General features: G+C 39.0%; 2 protein-coding genes across 2 annotated transcripts; both read left to right on the top strand.

Moving 5' to 3' along the window:
* The first annotated feature begins 2,068 nt into the window (after positions 1 to 2,068).
* Positions 2,069 to 5,420, top strand: LOC108434045 (extracellular calcium-sensing receptor-like). Its single transcript, XM_037539896.1, has 6 exons — positions 2,069 to 2,283; positions 2,413 to 2,704; positions 2,873 to 3,664; positions 3,799 to 4,023; positions 4,177 to 4,300; positions 4,513 to 5,420. Exons 1-6 carry the CDS (start codon positions 2,069 to 2,071, stop codon positions 5,418 to 5,420), a joined length of 2,556 nt encoding a protein of 851 aa, XP_037395793.1.
* Positions 5,421 to 9,228: 3,808 nt separating this feature from the next.
* LOC108434044 (extracellular calcium-sensing receptor-like) lies at positions 9,229 to 12,595 on the top strand. The gene is made up of 6 exons (XM_017708957.1): positions 9,229 to 9,443; positions 9,604 to 9,895; positions 10,079 to 10,870; positions 11,033 to 11,257; positions 11,376 to 11,499; positions 11,688 to 12,595. Exons 1-6 carry the CDS (start codon positions 9,229 to 9,231, stop codon positions 12,593 to 12,595), a joined length of 2,556 nt encoding a protein of 851 aa, XP_017564446.1.
* The last annotated feature ends 6,573 nt before the right edge of the window (positions 12,596 to 19,168 follow it).

Raw genomic sequence — 19,168 nt, 5'->3', positions numbered from 1 at the left:
CTGAAGCACTTTGTGGGGCATGTCCAGCTGGGAAGACAAGGCTTTGGCCTTACAGCAAGTAAGCCAACTTGGCGTAAGGCCTCAACATCAGAGAGGAGGAAAATGGTAGTCAAGGAGGTCCGCCGTTAGGAGGAAGCAGAAAGAAGTGCAAAGGCTGTCTCTCTGGCCAAGTAGGGACAATGGATGAGGTGGGAAGGTCTGGAAAGGAGAAAGCTCAGCTGGAGGGAGCTCTGGGAAATGGAGGCAAGCAACATCAGCTTCATCAGAGCCACCAGCTCCAGTGTCTCTCAATCACATCTTGACCAGTTGTAAGACTAGCCTCACACAAGGCCACTACACCTGGAGGCACAACCAGGTCCTCAAGAGTCTGGCAGTAGCTCTTGAGAGCAAGAGGAATATCACCAACTCCTTGCCCCTGAGAGCAACCAAGTCCATCACAGCCCCAACCTTCACCCGATTGGGACAGAAAAAGCCCAACCATCCCCCTACCAAACTAGAAGCTGGACAGCTAGCCATGGCCCGGGCCTGGAAGATGCTAGTCAATACTGGCCAGCAACTAATCTTTCCGCCTGAGATTGCAGCAACCACCCTTAGTCGAGACACAGGTACACTGGTCCCCTTCACTGAAGTCTGTTTATATCACAGAGCTAACAGGACTATAGAAGAATTCAACAGAAGAGGCCTATGAGCGCAAGAAACTGCGCTACACAGAACTGGCAGCAGACACTCAACAACAAGAATAGAATGCAAAAGTCTATCTGTTTGAGGTGGGATGCAGATGTTTTGTGGTTTCTTCCACCATCAGGCTGCTGAAAGACATGGGCATCCATGGACAGGCTTTGCGACAAACAATTAGATCAGTCTCTGAAGCGGCTAAAAGAAGCAGCTAGTGGATATGGATCAAGCAGAAGGACCTGTGCTGGGCTCAAAGAGCATCATCCGCTCACTAATCCCCCCACCCCATTCCTTATTTGAGAACCCAGGTCACAACCCTCCAGGTGGAAGGTGAACAAGGTATGCAGTCAGCTCTAGGCTTGACTCAGGGAAGAGGACGTCCCCTGCCTTGTACAGTCCCGTGGGATGTGCCATTTAAAGAACCAGGCAATTCTCGTGATGGGGACGGGGACACAAGCTAAGGTTTGATCACCCTGTAGCTGGCCACCTTTGATAAGGGTGTCTAGTGTTGAAAGGCTGAAACACCCCCTGAATCAAAGGTACACACTACTGATGATGTGTCCCTGAATTACATCTTTCCCACAGCCCTCACACCTCTTTCAACATCAAGGCAAACCTCATGTACCATCCATTGGCAAAATGGACAGCTTAGCATCACGTCCTATGTTTCATGATTCTCTTACTGTTGTACATCACTGTTTTTGGGCTAATCACAACATCCACAATAGATAAAATTCATATCATTAGAGTATGTTTGAATCCACTTTCGTACCCGTATACTGTCAACCGCTATGTCAAAAATGGTCTCTGAGCATCACTCTGCTAAATGTTATATGTGAAAGCAAGCACAAGTTGCAAGACATAATCATAACTGATTTAATATTCACTTTATATAGCTAAATTAATGTTCTGTTTAAGAAACAGAGCAAAACGTTTGAGTTATTTACCAATGTATTTATTTTATCTGAAGAAGGATTGATCGGAAATTTGAATACTTAACTAAAACTGTTAATGCTAGATAAAGAGGTATAACATAATTAACAGACACAGAGATTCTGAATGTATCAATATTGAAAATTAATTAACATATAGAAAAGGGCAATTTTTAAAATATGGTTTAAACAACTGCACAAAAAGAAATAAGAAAGTGCCAAAAAATAAAAAATAAAAAGGAAAAAACTGGCAAAAGAGAAACTGAGACTTCATTCAGATTAGTGGTGCTCACATCTGAAAATCACACCTCCTTTGTCTGAGGCCCAGCAGGGTAACATTTCCTTGGAGAATTTACATTTCCATCTGTATAAATACTACAAATCCTTTCTGTCCAACCAGCTGAAACATCCAAACTTGCACATACTCAATCACTGTCTTTACTCAATAGTTGAACAGGTGGATGGAGTCTATATTTACTCTCTTGCATGTGGTGATGGCCATCATCAATTTTTCCGGTACAAATGGAACTTTCTGTAACCTGCAAGGAGATCCTGTATACCCACAACTTTCAAGGGATGGTGATATGATAATTGGAGGGATTTTCCCCTTTCATAGGAGTTGGGAAATCATGGAAGTGTCGTATATGGTCAAGCCATCACCACTGATTTGCATGAGGTAAGTAGAAGGATATACTGTCATACATTTAATGAATATGTATTAACCACAATTACATTACACTGTAGAAATGAAGCCTCTATTTGTCATCTTTAAAATGTCTGCATATCTTCTTTTTCCCTAATCCAGTCTTGATTTCAGAACATTTCAGTTTTCACAGTCCTTGATTTTTGCAATAGAAGAGATCAACAACAGCTCCTCTTTACTCCCTGGTGTTTCACTGGGCTTCAAGCTCTATGACACATGTGGTTCCACGGCTATGGGGGTGAGAATGGCTATGGCACTTGTTAATGGGAATGAGAACTCAACCTTGAATGAGCAATGCACAAAGCCAGCCCAGGTACAAGCCATAATTGGAGAAGCACACTCAACAGTGTCAATGGCTATTGCAAAGAGTGTTGGACCTTTCAGCATTCCCTTAGTAAGCATTGATGTAGTGTTTTTTAAATAATATAATATTAAATAATATATGTTAAATAATAAATATTAAAACGTTGCAATTATTAGAAACAAGTGAACGTATTTCATAACTTACCTTTAATATTATATGAACATACTCCCTGACATGTGTTTGTGAACCTGTTTTTAGATCAGTCCTTATTCCACCTGTGAGTGTCTCAGTGACAAAAGGAAATATCCCTCATTTCTGCGCACTATTCCCAGTGATTATTACCAGAGCAGAGCACTGGCAGAGATTGTCAAGCAGCTTGGCTGGACCTGGGTGGGCGCAATAAGAAGAGATGATGATTATGGTAACAGTGGAATGGCTGCATTTACTGAAGCTGCAGAACAGCTGGGCGTTTGTTTAGAATATTCACTTCCATTTTTTACAACCTACTCACGAGAAAAAGTGCTGAGAATAGTTCAGCAGATCAAAATCTCTACTTCTCGAGTGATTATAATATTTGTCCCTTATTGGGACTTGGAGATTTTGCTGAATGTATTTTATGAGCACAACATTACTGGATACCAGTGGGTGGGGACTGAAGGTTGGATCTCTGATTCAACTGTAGCAAGAATGGATAAGCATAAAATACTGCAAGGAGCCATCGGGCTAGCTGTGCCCAAATCAAAAGTGACAGGTCTGAAGGACTTCATTTTAGACATACAACCACTAAAATCTGCAGGCAGTGCCATTTTTACTGAATTCTGGGAGGCTTTGTTTAAGTGCAAATACACAGTGCAGAATGACTCAAAAGATACAATGGTGTGTACAGGACAGGAGAAATTGTCAGAAATGGAAAACGAATTTACAGACATGACTCTGATGCCCATTTTCAATAATGTATATAAAGGAGTATACGCTATTGCCCATACACTAAACAGCCTCCTCAACTGCACGCAAACATGCCCAACAAAGAAGCAGCCTGATCCTCTCACTGTAAGTTAAAAGTCAGTTTTAGCTTTAGCACATGTATGTAGTGCTAATTCAGAAAATTTCGCTAGATCATGTATTTTTATGGAGTAGTAAACATTAATCTCTTTCAAATGTTGTGACTTGTTCTATTACATCAGTTTCTAGAACATCTGAAAAGGGTGCGCTTCAAAACCAAAGAAGGCGAGGAGGTTTATTTTGATAAAAATGGTGACCCTGCGGCTAAATATGAAATAATAAACTGGCAAACTGTTGAAGATCACCATGAGTTTGTCACTGTTGGACTTTATGACTCTTCTTTCCCTGCTCAAAATCGACTAGCTGTAAAAATGGCCTCTATTGTGTGGGCACAAAATAAAAATCAGGTATAGGGGAGTAATACATATATATATATATATATATATATATATATATATATATATATATATATATATATATAATTCCATATATATATATATATATATATATGGAATTATTATTATTATTGTTTTTTTTTTATTACATTTTTTTTACCACAGGTGCCAGTGTCTGTGTGCAGTGAGAGCTGCCCTCCAGGCACCAGGAAGGCTGTGCAGAAAGGAAAGCCTATCTGCTGCTTTGACTGTATACCATGTGCAGAAGGAGAGATCAGCAATATGACAGGTACAAACATCCACAAAAGCTGAAACAAAGAAAGTATTGTTAGTTCAATCATTAAATAGTTTAGAACATAAGTCTAAACTGTTTAAAGTCTAGAGATTTTTCTGTATGTTTCATGAAATAAAACACAATCACAATATTATACGTAATCTTTCATTTATTTTCACCCTGCATGAAACATCTTTTTTTTTATGCTATTTAACTCTACTTCACAGATGCGATTAAATGTGAACAATGCCACCAGGACTACTGGTCAAATCAACAGAGGAATGAATGTATGAAGAAGGAAATTGAATTCTTGTCGTATGAGGAAACGATGGGAATTCTGCTGACAACTGTTTCAATTATTGGTACATTTATAACAATAATAATAGCAATTATATTCTTCAGACACAAAAATACCCCCATAGTGAAAGCAAACAACTCAGAGCTGAGTTTCTTATTGCTCTTCTCTCTGGCTCTGTGTTTCCTCTGTTCACTTACTTTCATTGGTCGGCCCTCTGAGTGGTCCTGTGTGCTGCGTCACACAGCGTTTGGGATCACCTTCGTCCTCTGCATCTCCTGTGTTCTGGGGAAAACAATAGTGGTGTTAATGGCCTTCAGAGCTACACTTCCAGGCAGTAATGTCATGAAATGGTTTGGGCCTCCACAGCAGAGACTCAGTGTTCTTGCTTTCACTCTCATACAGGTCCTAATTTGTGTGCTTTGGTTAACAACATCTCCTCCTTTTCCCATCAAAAATCTAAAGCACTACAAGGAAAAGATCATTCTAGAATGTCAGTTAGGTTCAGCTATAGGTTTCTGGGCTGTACTGGGTTACATAGGACTTTTGGCTCTACTGTGTTTTGTTTTAGCTTTTCTGGCTCGAAAGTTGCCTGATAAGTTTAATGAAGCCAAGTTCATCACATTCAGCATGCTCATATTCTGTGCAGTGTGGATCAGCTTTATCCCAGCTTATGTCAGCTCTCCTGGAAAGTTCACTGTAGCTGTGGAGATATTTGCTATTTTGGCTTCAAGCTTCAGCTTGTTATTCTGTATTTTTCTTCCAAAGTGTTACATAATCATAATGAAACCAGAAAAGAACACTAAGAAACAAATTATGGGTAAAGTGCCAGTTAAGTGAGCTCCACATTTACTATTAATATGGCTTTAAATAAAACATGTTCCTTAACTTAAATCTGTCATCTTAATTTATCCCCATTTTAAAATGTATAATACCAGTTTTTAGAAAATTCAGTTTAATTAAATCTTCAAGGTGTGAAGAAAATCAGTGAGTGGTTTGATTTGAAAATATTAGGCAAAGTGATTTTTTTTCTTTCCCCATATTGAGTTTCCAAAAACAGGAGTTACACGTGTGTCTTTTGAGTTTTTATATGTAACGTTGGTCATATTTATAGTGGTAAATGTGACAAAAGTAGTTCATCCAAAACCTGTTTTCCCTGCAGCTTATTTTCTTTTGGGACTGTACCTCTCCACCATGAATCGATTAAAAAAATGTAAAAGTTTAAGCTCAAAAACTTATTTTAAATCTATAATAAAATGTCTTGAGCAACCAGTAAAGTATTGGAAGCCATTTAATGTAATAGTTTTTTAACAGTATATTTTAGGGCCATTAATAAATGCTCTGGAAGTCTGGTTCCTATCACCACCACTGTGATCAATTCTGAATTGGCAAGTTCACATCAGATAAATGTTTTTTTTTTTCTTTCCACATCTTGAGACTAACTAGTGAAGTGCTTCTATTTTTAATCATTTTCTAATTGAATACAGAATGTTTTACTACAAAGTACATCATCAGCATATCAGGTAAGTAAAAAGTAGACTCACTAAAATATTAACATGCATTTCAGAATGTCATTATTTCATATGGCCCTTCTGCTTTAATGCCAATGTTCCCTTAAACTGGCAATGACTCCAAAAGCTTGTGCAAAAGTGTCTGAGGAGTACATCAAAGGCCTTGTACAAAGCCATAACATAGTCGATGCCATAAATGCGCTCATAACTGAATAGTGATCTAGACAGAGTGCAGAATATTGAATAATTAATTTTTTCTTGTTATGGCTTTGTAAATCAATTTTGCTCATGGACAGGTTTTGAATGAATGCAATCCCAGATTTTCAATGTGATGTCAGACTTTTGTACCCAATTGTAGATTTTTTTTGTGAAGATCTGTGTAATTTGTTTTTGAAATGTTTCATTATTTTTTTTGCCTTTTTTCCCCCAGAAAAAAAAACTGTTATGTGCAAAAATACAGGTCCACTTTTTCTATCTGAAGCTTGCTTATTTATCAGTAAATACTATTAAACTATTTTATCATAAAGTTTGCTTTGTGTTAAATGATTTACATACTATATTAAATTAAATAGGAAAAAAGCATTTTTTTCATAAACAGTTCATAAACACTTTCCACATTACATTTTCTATGTATTCACTTCATTGTACACCTGCATGTTTAAGCCAGTTCAAGTTACTTTCCACTTCCCCCTTCACTCAAATAATTGGAAGTTATAAACCCCTCTCATGAGTTACATTGCTGGGTGTATTTTGTAGGGATAAGACAGTACAAATGTACTTGCACAGTACATTGTGTTGCATACTTGGAAAGCCAAATGATGAGCAACCTGATTTGCAAATGGTACAATAGTACAACCGTACAAACTAATGGTGCAAACACATCCAGACAGGAAAAACAACAAATTACCTGTACAGCTGACCTGCACAAAGAATGTGGAGAGGCCGGTGAAAGCTAAGCTAACCTGAAGCAACTGCAAAGCATTCAATAACGGCCTCTGCATTTTGCTGTTGTCAGAAGAAAACCTTGTATCTCCAAAATGGTAACTTAACCTACTTTAGTTTTAATGTAAGTCGATGGAACCAGGCAATTTTCTAAAGTCATTCTGGGGCATTTCTTTTGGTCCATTCATCATGAAATTTAAATATAATAAAAAGGGCAACAGGCATTTTCAAATTATGTCAAAAACTGAAAAATAGACATACAACTCTTCCAACAGCAGCATTTTATGTTTCCAACAACACAGGAGATCTTTATCAAAGTCAAGTATCAGGTTATTACAGCCATTGATAAATGTAGTTCCACTGTTTGTTTTTTGTCCTGTCGCACTGGCTGTGCGAATATGAGCCTCATTTTCGTTTAACACTGAAAAGACAAACATGAGCAACTCTCTGAGTTTGTGTTGGTAAGTGTTGAAAATACCTGTATTTGGTGTGCATAAAACTAAGTTAATATGCATATTTTTTTTTACATCAAAGTGAGTCTGACTATTAGAGATTTGGCCAGTTTTATGATACTCACTCTCAAAGCTATCAGGCCTGAAACATCAGTGGAGTTTCAATTCATACACTATATATATATATATATATATATATATATATATTGCATTTTTTTTCTTATAAAGGACTTGATCTAACAATAAAATGACTTTCTACACCATTTGACATGCATTTAATTGACTTAATTGAATCACAGAATAAGATTTTATTAACTGCATAACTTCACCAGAATAATGATGATTTTACTTTTAAGAGCTAAACATTTAGCTGGAGCTTCTTTTTGAGTGTAGGTGATGCTAATATATGAAGACGTATGATGTGGTCCAAAGAAAAAAATATGAAATCCTGATTTTTACATTACTCTTTCTGGGTTTACAGCAGTACTCACAACAGAACCATGGATACCAAATTTTAGCATACTTTTCCCCCTCCTGACACAGTAAGGTCTTTCAATTCTAATAAAAAATCTTACACAGTGTATTTTAAAATAAAAGAATGGTAATTTTTTACAATTCTCTGGAGGTCTGGACCAATCCTGAACAGGCACAGGATCACTGGACAGAATAAGATTAAAAAAAAGGTGAAATCACCAAAGTAGGTGAGCAAAAAATTCAAGTGATGCTGCACAGGAGGCAGCTTATGTCTGGCCACATACAGCAGAAGAGATCATTCCAGTAAAACATGAAGAAGCTGAAATCATTCACTCAGTCACACAATCAGTTTTGTCCACTTTCTAATACTTTAACACTGGCTTTCTGCATCATTAGAAGGTAAAGTCTTCTGCAATGATTCATAGCTAGATGTGGTAACAGAGAATTCAGTCAACATTTTCGAGAGATACATATCCAAGAGGTTCACATATTTCTCAGTCAATGACTTTGACGGTTTAATCCATGTTCAATAAAGGTAATATATGAAATACTGGTGCAAGTGGTAAAGTATATAATCTTTGATGAATAGCAAGCCGTAAGATGGTGTGGGGAAGCTGACCACATTTGAGTTGGTCTGCAATGGCAGTAAACAGGGTTGTGCAGGAATTAACCAGGCCAAATATGGCCTCTAAAAAGCAATATATTAAATGAAATTAAACAGTTCACTTAAAAAGTCAGCACAATTTCCAGAGAATAATCAGAACGAATTTAATTTCTACAGAATACCCCTAAACAACTGTCACTCATTTTAAGCAATAGAGCAACATGTTTTATTTACCTATTCAATTATTTTTATTTAAGAGGTCAAACATTTTTTTTTAGCTAAAACCGTTGATATGATGCAAATAAATATAATATAAAAAAAAAAACAATGGAATTCTTAGCTTATTAACAGTGACAAAAGCTGACCATAAAGAAAAAGAAAAAAAAGTTTTTTAGTGTGAGTGCACAGAAAGAACCATGAAACCACCAAAACCTATGTAAAAGGGAAAAAAAAGAGAAAACAGACATTTAGGCCTACTTCTTTCAGATCAGTGCTTCTCAGATATGAAAGTCACACCTCCTTTCACTGTGGCCCTACAGTGTATAATGACCGTAGAGAATTTCTATCTGTATAAATACTACAAACGCTTCCTGTTCTACCAGTTGAAAGAACAGACTTTGCACACACACACAATCACTATCTCTACATAATACTTACACAGACAAATGGAGTCTATCTTTACTCTCTTGCATGTGGTGATGGCCATCATCAAATTTTCCAGCACAAACGGGACCTTCTGTAGCCTGCAAGGACAGCCTGTATACCCACAGCTTTCTATGGAAGGTGATATTATAATTGGAGGGATTTTTCCCTTCCACAGGACTTGGGAGCTCACAGAAGTCTCCTACATGGTCAAACCATCTCCACTGAAATGCATGAGGTAAGAAGCAAAACAATCTGATATTTTCATACACTGAATGAATGAGTAGTATTTTAAGCACTTACATTACACAGTAGTAATGAACAACGCAAATGTCATCCTTAAAATGTCTGTTATATATATATATTTTTTTAAATATTTTTTTATTTCCCTGATCCAGTCTTGATTTCAGATCTTTCCAGTTTTCACAGTCCTTGCTCTTTGCAGTAGAAGAGATCAACAACAGCTCTTCTTTACTTCCTGGTGTTTCACTGGGCTACAAGCTCTATGACACATGCAGTTCAACACCAATGGGGGTCAGAATGGCTATGGCACTTATTAATGGAAATGAAAATTCAAACTTGAATGAGCAATGTACAAAGCCAGCACAGGTGCAAGCCATAATTGGTGAGACACACTCACCAGTATCAATGGCTATTGCAAACAGTGTTGGATCTTTCAGTTTTCCAGTGGTGAGAATTTAATGCCAATTTTATCAATATTTACACATTTAAAATATCAAAACTATGAACAATTAGTAAAATCATTTAAGAAGTTAGGTGTAGTGTTAATGTAATTAATATCTGGCAAAAAAGTATATAGTAATATATATATATATATATAAACCTGTCATTACTGTGTGAATCTCTTTTAAGATGAGTCACTATTCCACCTGCGAGTGTCTCAGTGACAAAAAGAAATATCCCTCATTTTTGCGCACTGTTCCCAGTGACTACTACCAGAGCAGAGCGCTGGCAGAGATGGTCAAGCACTTTGGCTGGACATGGGTGGGTGGAATCAGAAGAGATGATGAATATGGTAACAGTGGAATGGCTGCATTCATCGAAGCTGCAGAGCAGCTGGGCGTTTGTTTAGAATATTCGCTTCCATTTTTTAGAACATATTCACAAGAAAAAGTGCTGAGAATAATCCAGCAGATCAAAAGCTCTACTTCTCGAGTGATTGTGGCATTTGTCACTTATTGGGACTTGGAGATTTTGCTGGATGTATTTTATCAGCACAACATTACTGGATACCAGTGGGTGGGAACTGAAGGTTGGATCTCTGATTCAACTGTATCCAGACTGGATAAGCACAAAATACTGCAAGGAGCCATAGGGCTTGCTATCCCCAAAACAAAGGTGACTGGTCTGAAGGACTTCATACTGGATATAAATCCACTGCAGTCTGCAGGCAGTGCCATATTTAATGAATTCTGGGAGGCTTTATTTAATTGTAAATATACAGTGCAGAATCACTCAGAAGATACAACTGTGTGCACAGGACAGGAGAAGCTCTCTGAAATGGACAATGAATTCACAGACATGTCCCTCATGCCCATTTTCAGTAATGTGTATAAAGCAGTATACGCTATTGCCCATACCCTACACAATCTTCTGGGCTGCACGCAGACATGTCCAACAAAGAAGCAGCCTGATCCTCTCACTGTAAGTTAAAAGCTTAAGTACAGATATTATACTTAAAAGCTTCACAGGTCTGGCACATGCTTGTAGAACTCATCAAGAAAAATCAGTGACAATAATGTAATTCTTATTCAAATTTTTGTTATATGTAAAGTGTAATGTGTAAATTTTGTTTTATTTTGTAAGTTTCTGGAACAACTCAAAAGGGTGCACTTCAAAACTAAAGATGGTGAAGAGGTTTATTTTGATAAAAATGGTGACCCTGTGGCGAAGTATGAAATAATAAATTGGCAAACTGTTGAAGATCACCATGAGTTTGTCACTGTTGGATTTTATGACTCTTCTTCACTTGCTCACAATCGATTAGCAATAAAAATGGCCTCAATTGTGTGGGTACAATATACAAATCAGGTACATGGATAAAACTGCTGTTCATTCTCAGCAAAACATGTATACTTCACATACATTTTGCATATATTGTATAAAATAAATGTTTGTTTAGGCAACTGAACATTTACTTTGATCACAGGTGCCGGTGTCTGTGTGCAGTGAGAGCTGCCCTCCAGGCACCAGGAAGGCTGTGCAGAAAGGAAAGCCTATCTGCTGCTTTGACTGTATACCATGTGCAGAAGGAGAGATCAGTAATATGACAGGTACAAACAATCACAAAAGCTGATGGCTGGTATTACTACTATAATAACAAAACATTCTAGAATAAGTCTAAACTGATTAAAGTTTTGTAGGTTTTAGATAATGGCAACATTATATATAATGCATTGAGACAATTACTTTTCCAGTAATGCTATCTTTTTTTTGTGTGTTATTTATGTCTCTCTGACAGACTCAATTAAATGTGAACAATGCTACCAAGACTTCTGGTCAAATTCACACAAGAATGAATGTGTGAAGAAGGAAATAGAATTTTTGTCATATGAGGAAACGATGGGAATTTTGCTGACAGCTGTTTCAATCACTGGAACATTTCTGACAATAATAATAACAATTATATTTTTCAGATATAAAAATACCCCAATAGTCAAAGCCAACAACTCAGAGCTGAGTTTTTTATTACTCTTCTCTCTGGCTCTGTGTTTCCTCTGCTCACTCACTTTCATTGGTCAGCCATCTGAGTGGTCATGTATGCTTCGCCACACAGCGTTTGGGATCACCTTCGTCCTCTGCATCTCCTGTGTTCTGGGGAAAACAATAGTGGTGTTAATGGCCTTCAGAGCTACACTTCCAGGCAGTAATGTCATGAAATGGTTTGGGCCTCCACAGCAGAGACTCAGTGTTCTTGCTTTCACTCTCATACAGGTCCTTATTTGTGTACTTTGGTTAACAACATCTCCTCCTTTCCCCTTCAAAAATCTAAAGCACTACAAGGAAAAGATCATCCTAGAATGTCAGTTAGGTTCAGCTATAGGTTTCTGGGCTGTACTGGGTTATATTGGACTCTTGGCTCTACTGTGTTTTATTTTAGCTTTTCTGGCTCGGAAGCTGCCTGATAAGTTTAATGAAGCCAAGTTCATCACATTCAGCATGCTCATATTCTGTGCAGTGTGGATCACCTTCATCCCAGCTTATGTCAGCTCTCCCGGAAAGTTCACTGTAGCTGTGGAGATATTTGCGATTTTGGCTTCAAGCTTTGGATTGTTATTCTGCATCTTTCTTCCTAAGTGTTATACAATCATACTGAAACCAGAAAAGAACACTAAAAAACAAATTATGGGTAAAGTGCCAGTTAACTGAGCAAAATGTCCATTATTAACATGGCCTATAACTGTAATCTTACTTTGTTCAAGTTTTGCATGTATTATAATGCAGTTATTCTTCTTTTCTTTTAAGTATGCGTAATTCAGTTGAGATATGAAGAAACTCAATAAGACTGATTTGTTGTAAACCTTTTAGAGCAACTGATTTATTCCTTCATTTTATTCCCTTAATGATGGTCCAGCAAACAAGGTTCACAATGCCTACAACACAAATATAGGTATTTAATTTGCATTTCAGAATTACCAGTAAGCCTACATGTGTCTTCAGTTTTTATATATAGTGTTTAAAATGTTAATAGTGGTAAAAATGTTTAAAAATATTTTCTTATTTTGCCAAACAACACCATACAATAGCTTTTTGTGATATAGCTATTACATACAGTGAGGTTCAAAATTTGAGACTTCTAGTGGAAATTCTATTTTGCAATGTCTTCTAATTTAATAAAATATTTAATTACAAAGTAGAATATCAGGATAACAGTGTAAGTGAAAAGGAGAAACTGAAATATTTCCACGAATGACAGAATTTCTTGTGTCCTCTTTCTGCTTTAATGTCAGTCTGCACTCAATTTGGCATGAACTCTACAAACTAAACACAAACTTCAATGGAAGAAAAAATATCGGCCGTACAAGGCCTTAACATGGTGGGTGTAACCAAATTGCTCATATATGATTAGGAAAAATACAGAATCCTGAACATTTTTTCTTCATCACTTGCCATAGCTTTGATTTGTTTTCATATTAAAAAAAAAAAGGTTATTTACAGGTTTACATGAGTGAAACCTCAGATTGCCCGACTTTTCAGGCACCAGTGTAGATATTATGTAGATATTAACTATGTAATTTATCTTTTTCATTTTCTTTTTCACCAAAAAACTATATATATCCACGTGAAGCTTGATCATTTATTACAGAACCATTTAACTAATTAACATCAAGCTGTAATTGTTGATTTAGCTAATAGCTAAATTAACTGCATTTTTACACCATTAAATGTACTACATTGTTAATCAGCACTATTATGATTAAAATACTATCAAATACATTTATAATAAAGTTTCTGTTAAATGTTATACTAACATATTAAACTATAAATAGTTTAAAAAGAACATTTTTTTTCATGAACATTCTGAACACACTTTCCACATTACACGTTGTTCAAATGTTTGGTTCACTGGATGAAGATATCTGCATGTGTAAGCCAGTTCAAGTTTCTTTCCTCTTCTCCCCTTTACACAAATAGTTCAACTCCAGGTTAAACCAACCTTCATTGTTGGGTGTATTTTGTAGGACTGAGACATAACAAGCTGGCAGAGGTCGCTGTTTTGTATGCTTGGCAAGTCAAAGAACATAAGCAAGCCAATATGCAACCAATGCTATAGAACGATACAAACAAATTCTGTACAGAGTATGTGTACAGCTGACCTGTACAAATAGTTTCAAGACACTGGTGAAAGCAACAAGTCATATAACTTTTTGTCACTCTACCGGCACTGCCTATGTCAACATAAGCTACAAGGTGCACATTATGAACTCAAATTTCAAATAACTGCATTTGGTGTGAAGTTAGTGTTATGAAAATACAGTTAAAATGCATATTTTTAATGCATGTATGTGGCTATTTATAGAAGCTTTAAGAGAACCTCCTAAGCCTAACCCTAAACTCCCACACAAAAGAGTGAGATTTTGAACAAAATTAACTTGTTTCACAATATATATATATATATATATATATATATATATATATATATATATATATATCCATCCATCCATCCATCCATTTTCTAAGCCGCTTCTCCGTCAGGGTCGCGGGGGGATGCTGGAGCCTATCCCAGCAGTCTTCGGGCGGAAGGCAGGATACACCCTGGACAGGTCGCCAGTCCATCGCAGGGCATAAAGTTTATATTATATATTATTATTTTTTAATTATATATATATATATATATATATATATATATATATATATAATTTTATATATTTTATATTAAAGTTTATATTATATATTATTATTTTTTAATTATATATATATATATATATATATATATATATATATATATATATATATATACACACAATTAAAAAAAATTAAAAAAAAAATTAAATCTTAATTCTCTTTCTTTGGATTCAAATCTGGAATTGAACATCAAAAATTGATGGAATAGAGTCCAAAAACCAAAGGAGGTATCAAAAGTAATGTGTCTGATGTGGAAATATTGACAGCTGTTGCACTGCTTTTAAATGAGCTTTAAGGTGACTTGTAGCAGCTCAGACTCCAGATTTTAGTGTTTCCATCTTTCTCACACAGTGCTTCAAATAATACAGCGGCCATCTTTTATACAAAAAACTGGAGCTCTGGAGCAATCCAGAACAGGTTAGGGCTTACTAGAGAGGACATGATCAATACAAGTTTGCATTCAGTAAAACAGGTTAGTAAAAAAGGCTAATAATGCTGCATGGGAGGTAGCAAGAGTAAACAAAGCATTCAGTAGGTCACATATGGAGCAGTAGAGAGAGTTCCAGTAAAACAAAAACCTAAAATTAATCAGTCACAGAATATGTATTTATTTATTTAACTTTCTTGCTTTCTGCATCCATGGAGGATGGAAAAGTTTTCTGTGATAACCAAAAGTCAGAGGTGGTAACAAAAAACTTCAGTTAAAACATTTTAAGACCTACATATATTCTGTCAAGAAACTTAACTGCTCAGTTCATGTTGTCACAATTGGCCCCTCCCAGTCCTGTCCATGTGTTCGTGTTGTGTTTTGGTTTAGCCCATGTGTTTTTGTTTTGTGTTTCCACCTGTGTCTTGTGATCCCTTGTTAGCCCTTGTGTATTTAAGCCCTGTGTTTGCCTTGGTCTGGGTTGGTCTTTATAATGTTTGGAAGCTTGTTCTGTTTGGATGGTGTTTAGATGTTTTGATCTTGTTTGTTGTTTTGGCTACTTGAACCTGGACTGTCATGACTACGACCCTGGATTTTCCCATAATAAAAGTCGCTTATCTCAGCGTGTGCATCCGCCTCCTCGCTCCTCATCACAGAAAGACCAACCACCAAAGGAGGCAGCAGGTAAGCGACTCCTCAGCCTGAGTTCCTGATCCCGTGGCCACACCCCACAGCATTCCTGATCCTGTGGTCGCATCCCATGGCATTCCCGCGCACCCGGACCCGCTGCCAGTGGATGTCGCTGCAGGCTCGCCTGCCCCGTGGACGTCGCTGCAGGCTCGCCTGCCTCCATGGACATCACAGCTCCTGCCTATCCCACCCTTGCCTCTTGTGTCTGCTGTTCCCCGTGGGTCCCCTGTTCCTCCTATGTCTGCTGTTCCCCGTTGGCCCCCTGTTCCTTCTGTGTCTGCTGTTCCCCATTGGCTCCCTGTTCCTCCTGTGTCTGCTGTTCCCCCTTTGGCCCCCTGTTCCTCCTGTGTCTGCTGTACCCCGTTGGCCCCCTGTTCCTCCTGTGTCTGCTGTTCCCCGTTGGCCCCGTTTCTCCTGTGTCTGCTGTTCACCTTTGGCCCCCTGTTCCTCCTGTGTCTGCTGTACCCCGTTGACCCCCTGTTCCTCCTGTGTCTGCTGTTCCCCGTTGGCCCCATTTCTCCTGTGTCTGCTGTACCCCGTTGACCCCCTGTTCCTCTTGTGTCTGCTGTTCCCCGTTGACCCCCTGTTCCTCCTGTGTCTGCTTCTGTGTCACCTGTTTTGTTTATCCCTTCATTTCTGCCTTCTTCTGTTCCTGGTGTTGTCTTGTTCCCTTCTTTTGTTTCTGTGCCCCTTCCTGTTCCTGTGGTGGTTCCTGTCTCTGTCTCTCCTTTCATTTCTGTCCCAGTGTCTGTCTGTGTCAGTTTCTGTTCTGGTTTCTGTTTTGGTCTACATTCCCCTGTCGTTTACGTGGTCTGTCTTGCGTTCTTGTTTCCCTTGTTCTGTTGTGCCTCCTCATCCTCCCTCCGTTTTTCGTCCTCATTCTGCTCCCGCTTCTGTTCCTGTTTCTGTGCCCCTCTTCTGTCTCACGTTCTCCCGTTTCTGCCTCTGTGCCCATTTCTGCCTCTGCCTCTATGCCCGTTTCTGCCTCTGCTTCTGTGCCTGTTTGTGTCTGTGCCTCTCCTGTGTCCTGTCCTGGCTTCTGTCCCAGTCTAGTTTGGTTCTGTCTGTTTTTGGTCCCAGTCTGTTTTGTGTTTGTTTGGCGCACCTCAATGTGCGCGCCTTTTGGGGGTGGGTACTGTCACGATTGGCCCCTCCCAGTCCTGTCCATGTGTTCATATTGTGTTTTGGTTTAGCCCATGTGTTTTTGTTTTGGTTTTTAGTCCAGCCCCTTGTTTGGTTACTCCACCCCTGATTGTCCCCACCTGTTTCCACCTGTGTCCCTGTGATCCCTGTTAGCCCTCGTGTATTTAAGCCCAGTGTTTGCCTTGGTCTGGGTTGGTCTTTATAATGTTTGATGTTTGGAAGCTTGTTCTGTTTGGATGGTGTTTAGATGTTTTGATCTTGTTTGTTTGATTCTTGGTAGAGGTTCTGTGTTTTTGTTTATCATGTCTGACCCACATTCTCTCCATATTGGATACTTGAACCTGGACTGTCATGACTACGACCCTGGATTTGCCCATAATAAAAGTCGCTTATCTCAGCGTATGCGTCCGCCTCCTCGCTCCTCGTCACACATGTTTACTATAACCCTTCCTGGATCAGGGCCTTCTCATGGCAGAAGACCCTTTGTAGTCTAGGGATCTTCAGAGCTAAGTTGTCTGCAGCAATATGCTACCGGTATGGACTTCCAAGGCAAACAGGTCTGCCTTGAAGACCCAGACTAATTTGATCCAAAAATCATCCATGACTAATGGATGCAAAAATCATGTACCCTGACTGGGAGAGGGTTACAGGTACCTACCCCTGGAGCCAGGCCTTGGAAGTAGTGTTCCGCAGCAAGCGCCTGGTGGCTGGGCTCAACCCGAAAAGGCAAAAGTGGGACGGCCATGTGGGCCCACCAGCCACAAGGCCCAGCATGGGGAACTGTTGCAGAGCCGTATAGGCAGTGTTAGATGGCACAGACCCCTGCAGCAGATACTGGCTCTTTATACATGGAATGTAACCTCAATGAGGGGGAAGGAGCCAGAGCTTTTGCAGGAGGTTGAGAGGTACCTACTAGATGTAGTAAAGTGCAGACAACACAGCTGCACTTTACAGGAAGGGACAGAGCAGACTCTACCTGCTCAGGAGACTGAGGTCATTTGGAGTGCAGGGGCCACTCCTGAGGACCTTTTTCGACACAGTGGTGGCATCAGCCATCTTCTATGGAGTGGTCTGCTGGGGCGGCAGCATCTCCACTGCAGACAGGAAGAAACTGGACAAACTGATCCGGAGGGCCGGCTCGGTCCTAGGGACTCCTCTAGACCCAGTGCAGGCGGTGGGAGAAAGAAGGATGCTGAACAAGCTAGCATCCATGCTGGAGAACGACTCCCACCCCATGCGTGAGACTCTGGCAGCACTGGGCAGTTCCTTTAGTGACCGGCTCCTTCACCCCAAGTGTGTGAAGGAGCGCTATCGCAGGTCCTTCCTTCCTGCTGCTGTGAGAATGTACAACCAGCACTGCTCCCAGTAGACCACATACAATACAATATACACTTACATTCAGAATGCGAACATTTTTCATTGTGCAATAGGCTAAGTGCAATACAGATTTATATGCAACTCTTATTTTATTTTATTTTATTATTATCCTTATTTTGTTGTAAATAGTCTAGAGATTTAGCTTTAATTTTTATTATTTATAATGTTGATAATGTTTACACTGTTTCCTGTTTCTACTACTGAGTGCCTTACTCCTGTTACTCTGCTGCTGCTGTAATACTGTGAATTTCCCCGCTGTGGGACTAATAAAGGATTATCTTATCTTATCTTATCTTAGTTGGGCTTGCCTCCACCCACAGTGTCAGCTCTGGATCCAAAATCCTTGATAGGGGTTGGTCCTTCTCCTACTCAGGAGTTGCACAGGGTGTGGAAATACTCATGAGTCCCAGACTGGCTGCTATGCAGTTGGAGTTTGTCCCAGGGGACGAGAGGGTCGCTTCAAAGAAAATTAAAATTGCAAGAAGGAAAACTGTGACCTTTGTGTGTGCTTATGCACCAAAGAACAGTTCAGAGTATTTGGCCTTCTTAAAGCGAGCAGGCAGGGTTCTGTAAAGGGCCTCACCTACAGACTTCAAAGTCTTGATGGGAGACTTCAGTGCTCATGTTGGAAATGACTGGGAGACCTGGAGAGGTGCACCTGGGAAGAAAGCCTGCCCGATCTAAACTCGAACAGTTAATCATTATTGGACTTCTGTGTTAGGCATGGATTGTCCGCACCAACTTCGCACCACACCAAGTTATGAACACAAGGATTTTCATAAATGTACATGGTACCAAAGCTCCTTGGGTCAAAGGTTAATCATCAACTTTGTTGTCATTCATTTGACTTAGGACCATATGTTCTGGACAGTCAGAAGAAGAGAGGTGCTGAGTTGTCAACCGATCACCATCTGTTGGTGAGCTGGATCGGATGGCAGGGAAGTGTCAGGACCATGGGC

Source organism: Pygocentrus nattereri, chromosome 7 (genome assembly GCF_015220715.1).
Source record: "Pygocentrus nattereri isolate fPygNat1 chromosome 7, fPygNat1.pri, whole genome shotgun sequence".
Taxonomy (NCBI): Eukaryota; Metazoa; Chordata; class Actinopteri; order Characiformes; family Serrasalmidae; genus Pygocentrus; species Pygocentrus nattereri.
This window is presented reverse-complemented; position numbering and strand designations above follow the sequence as displayed.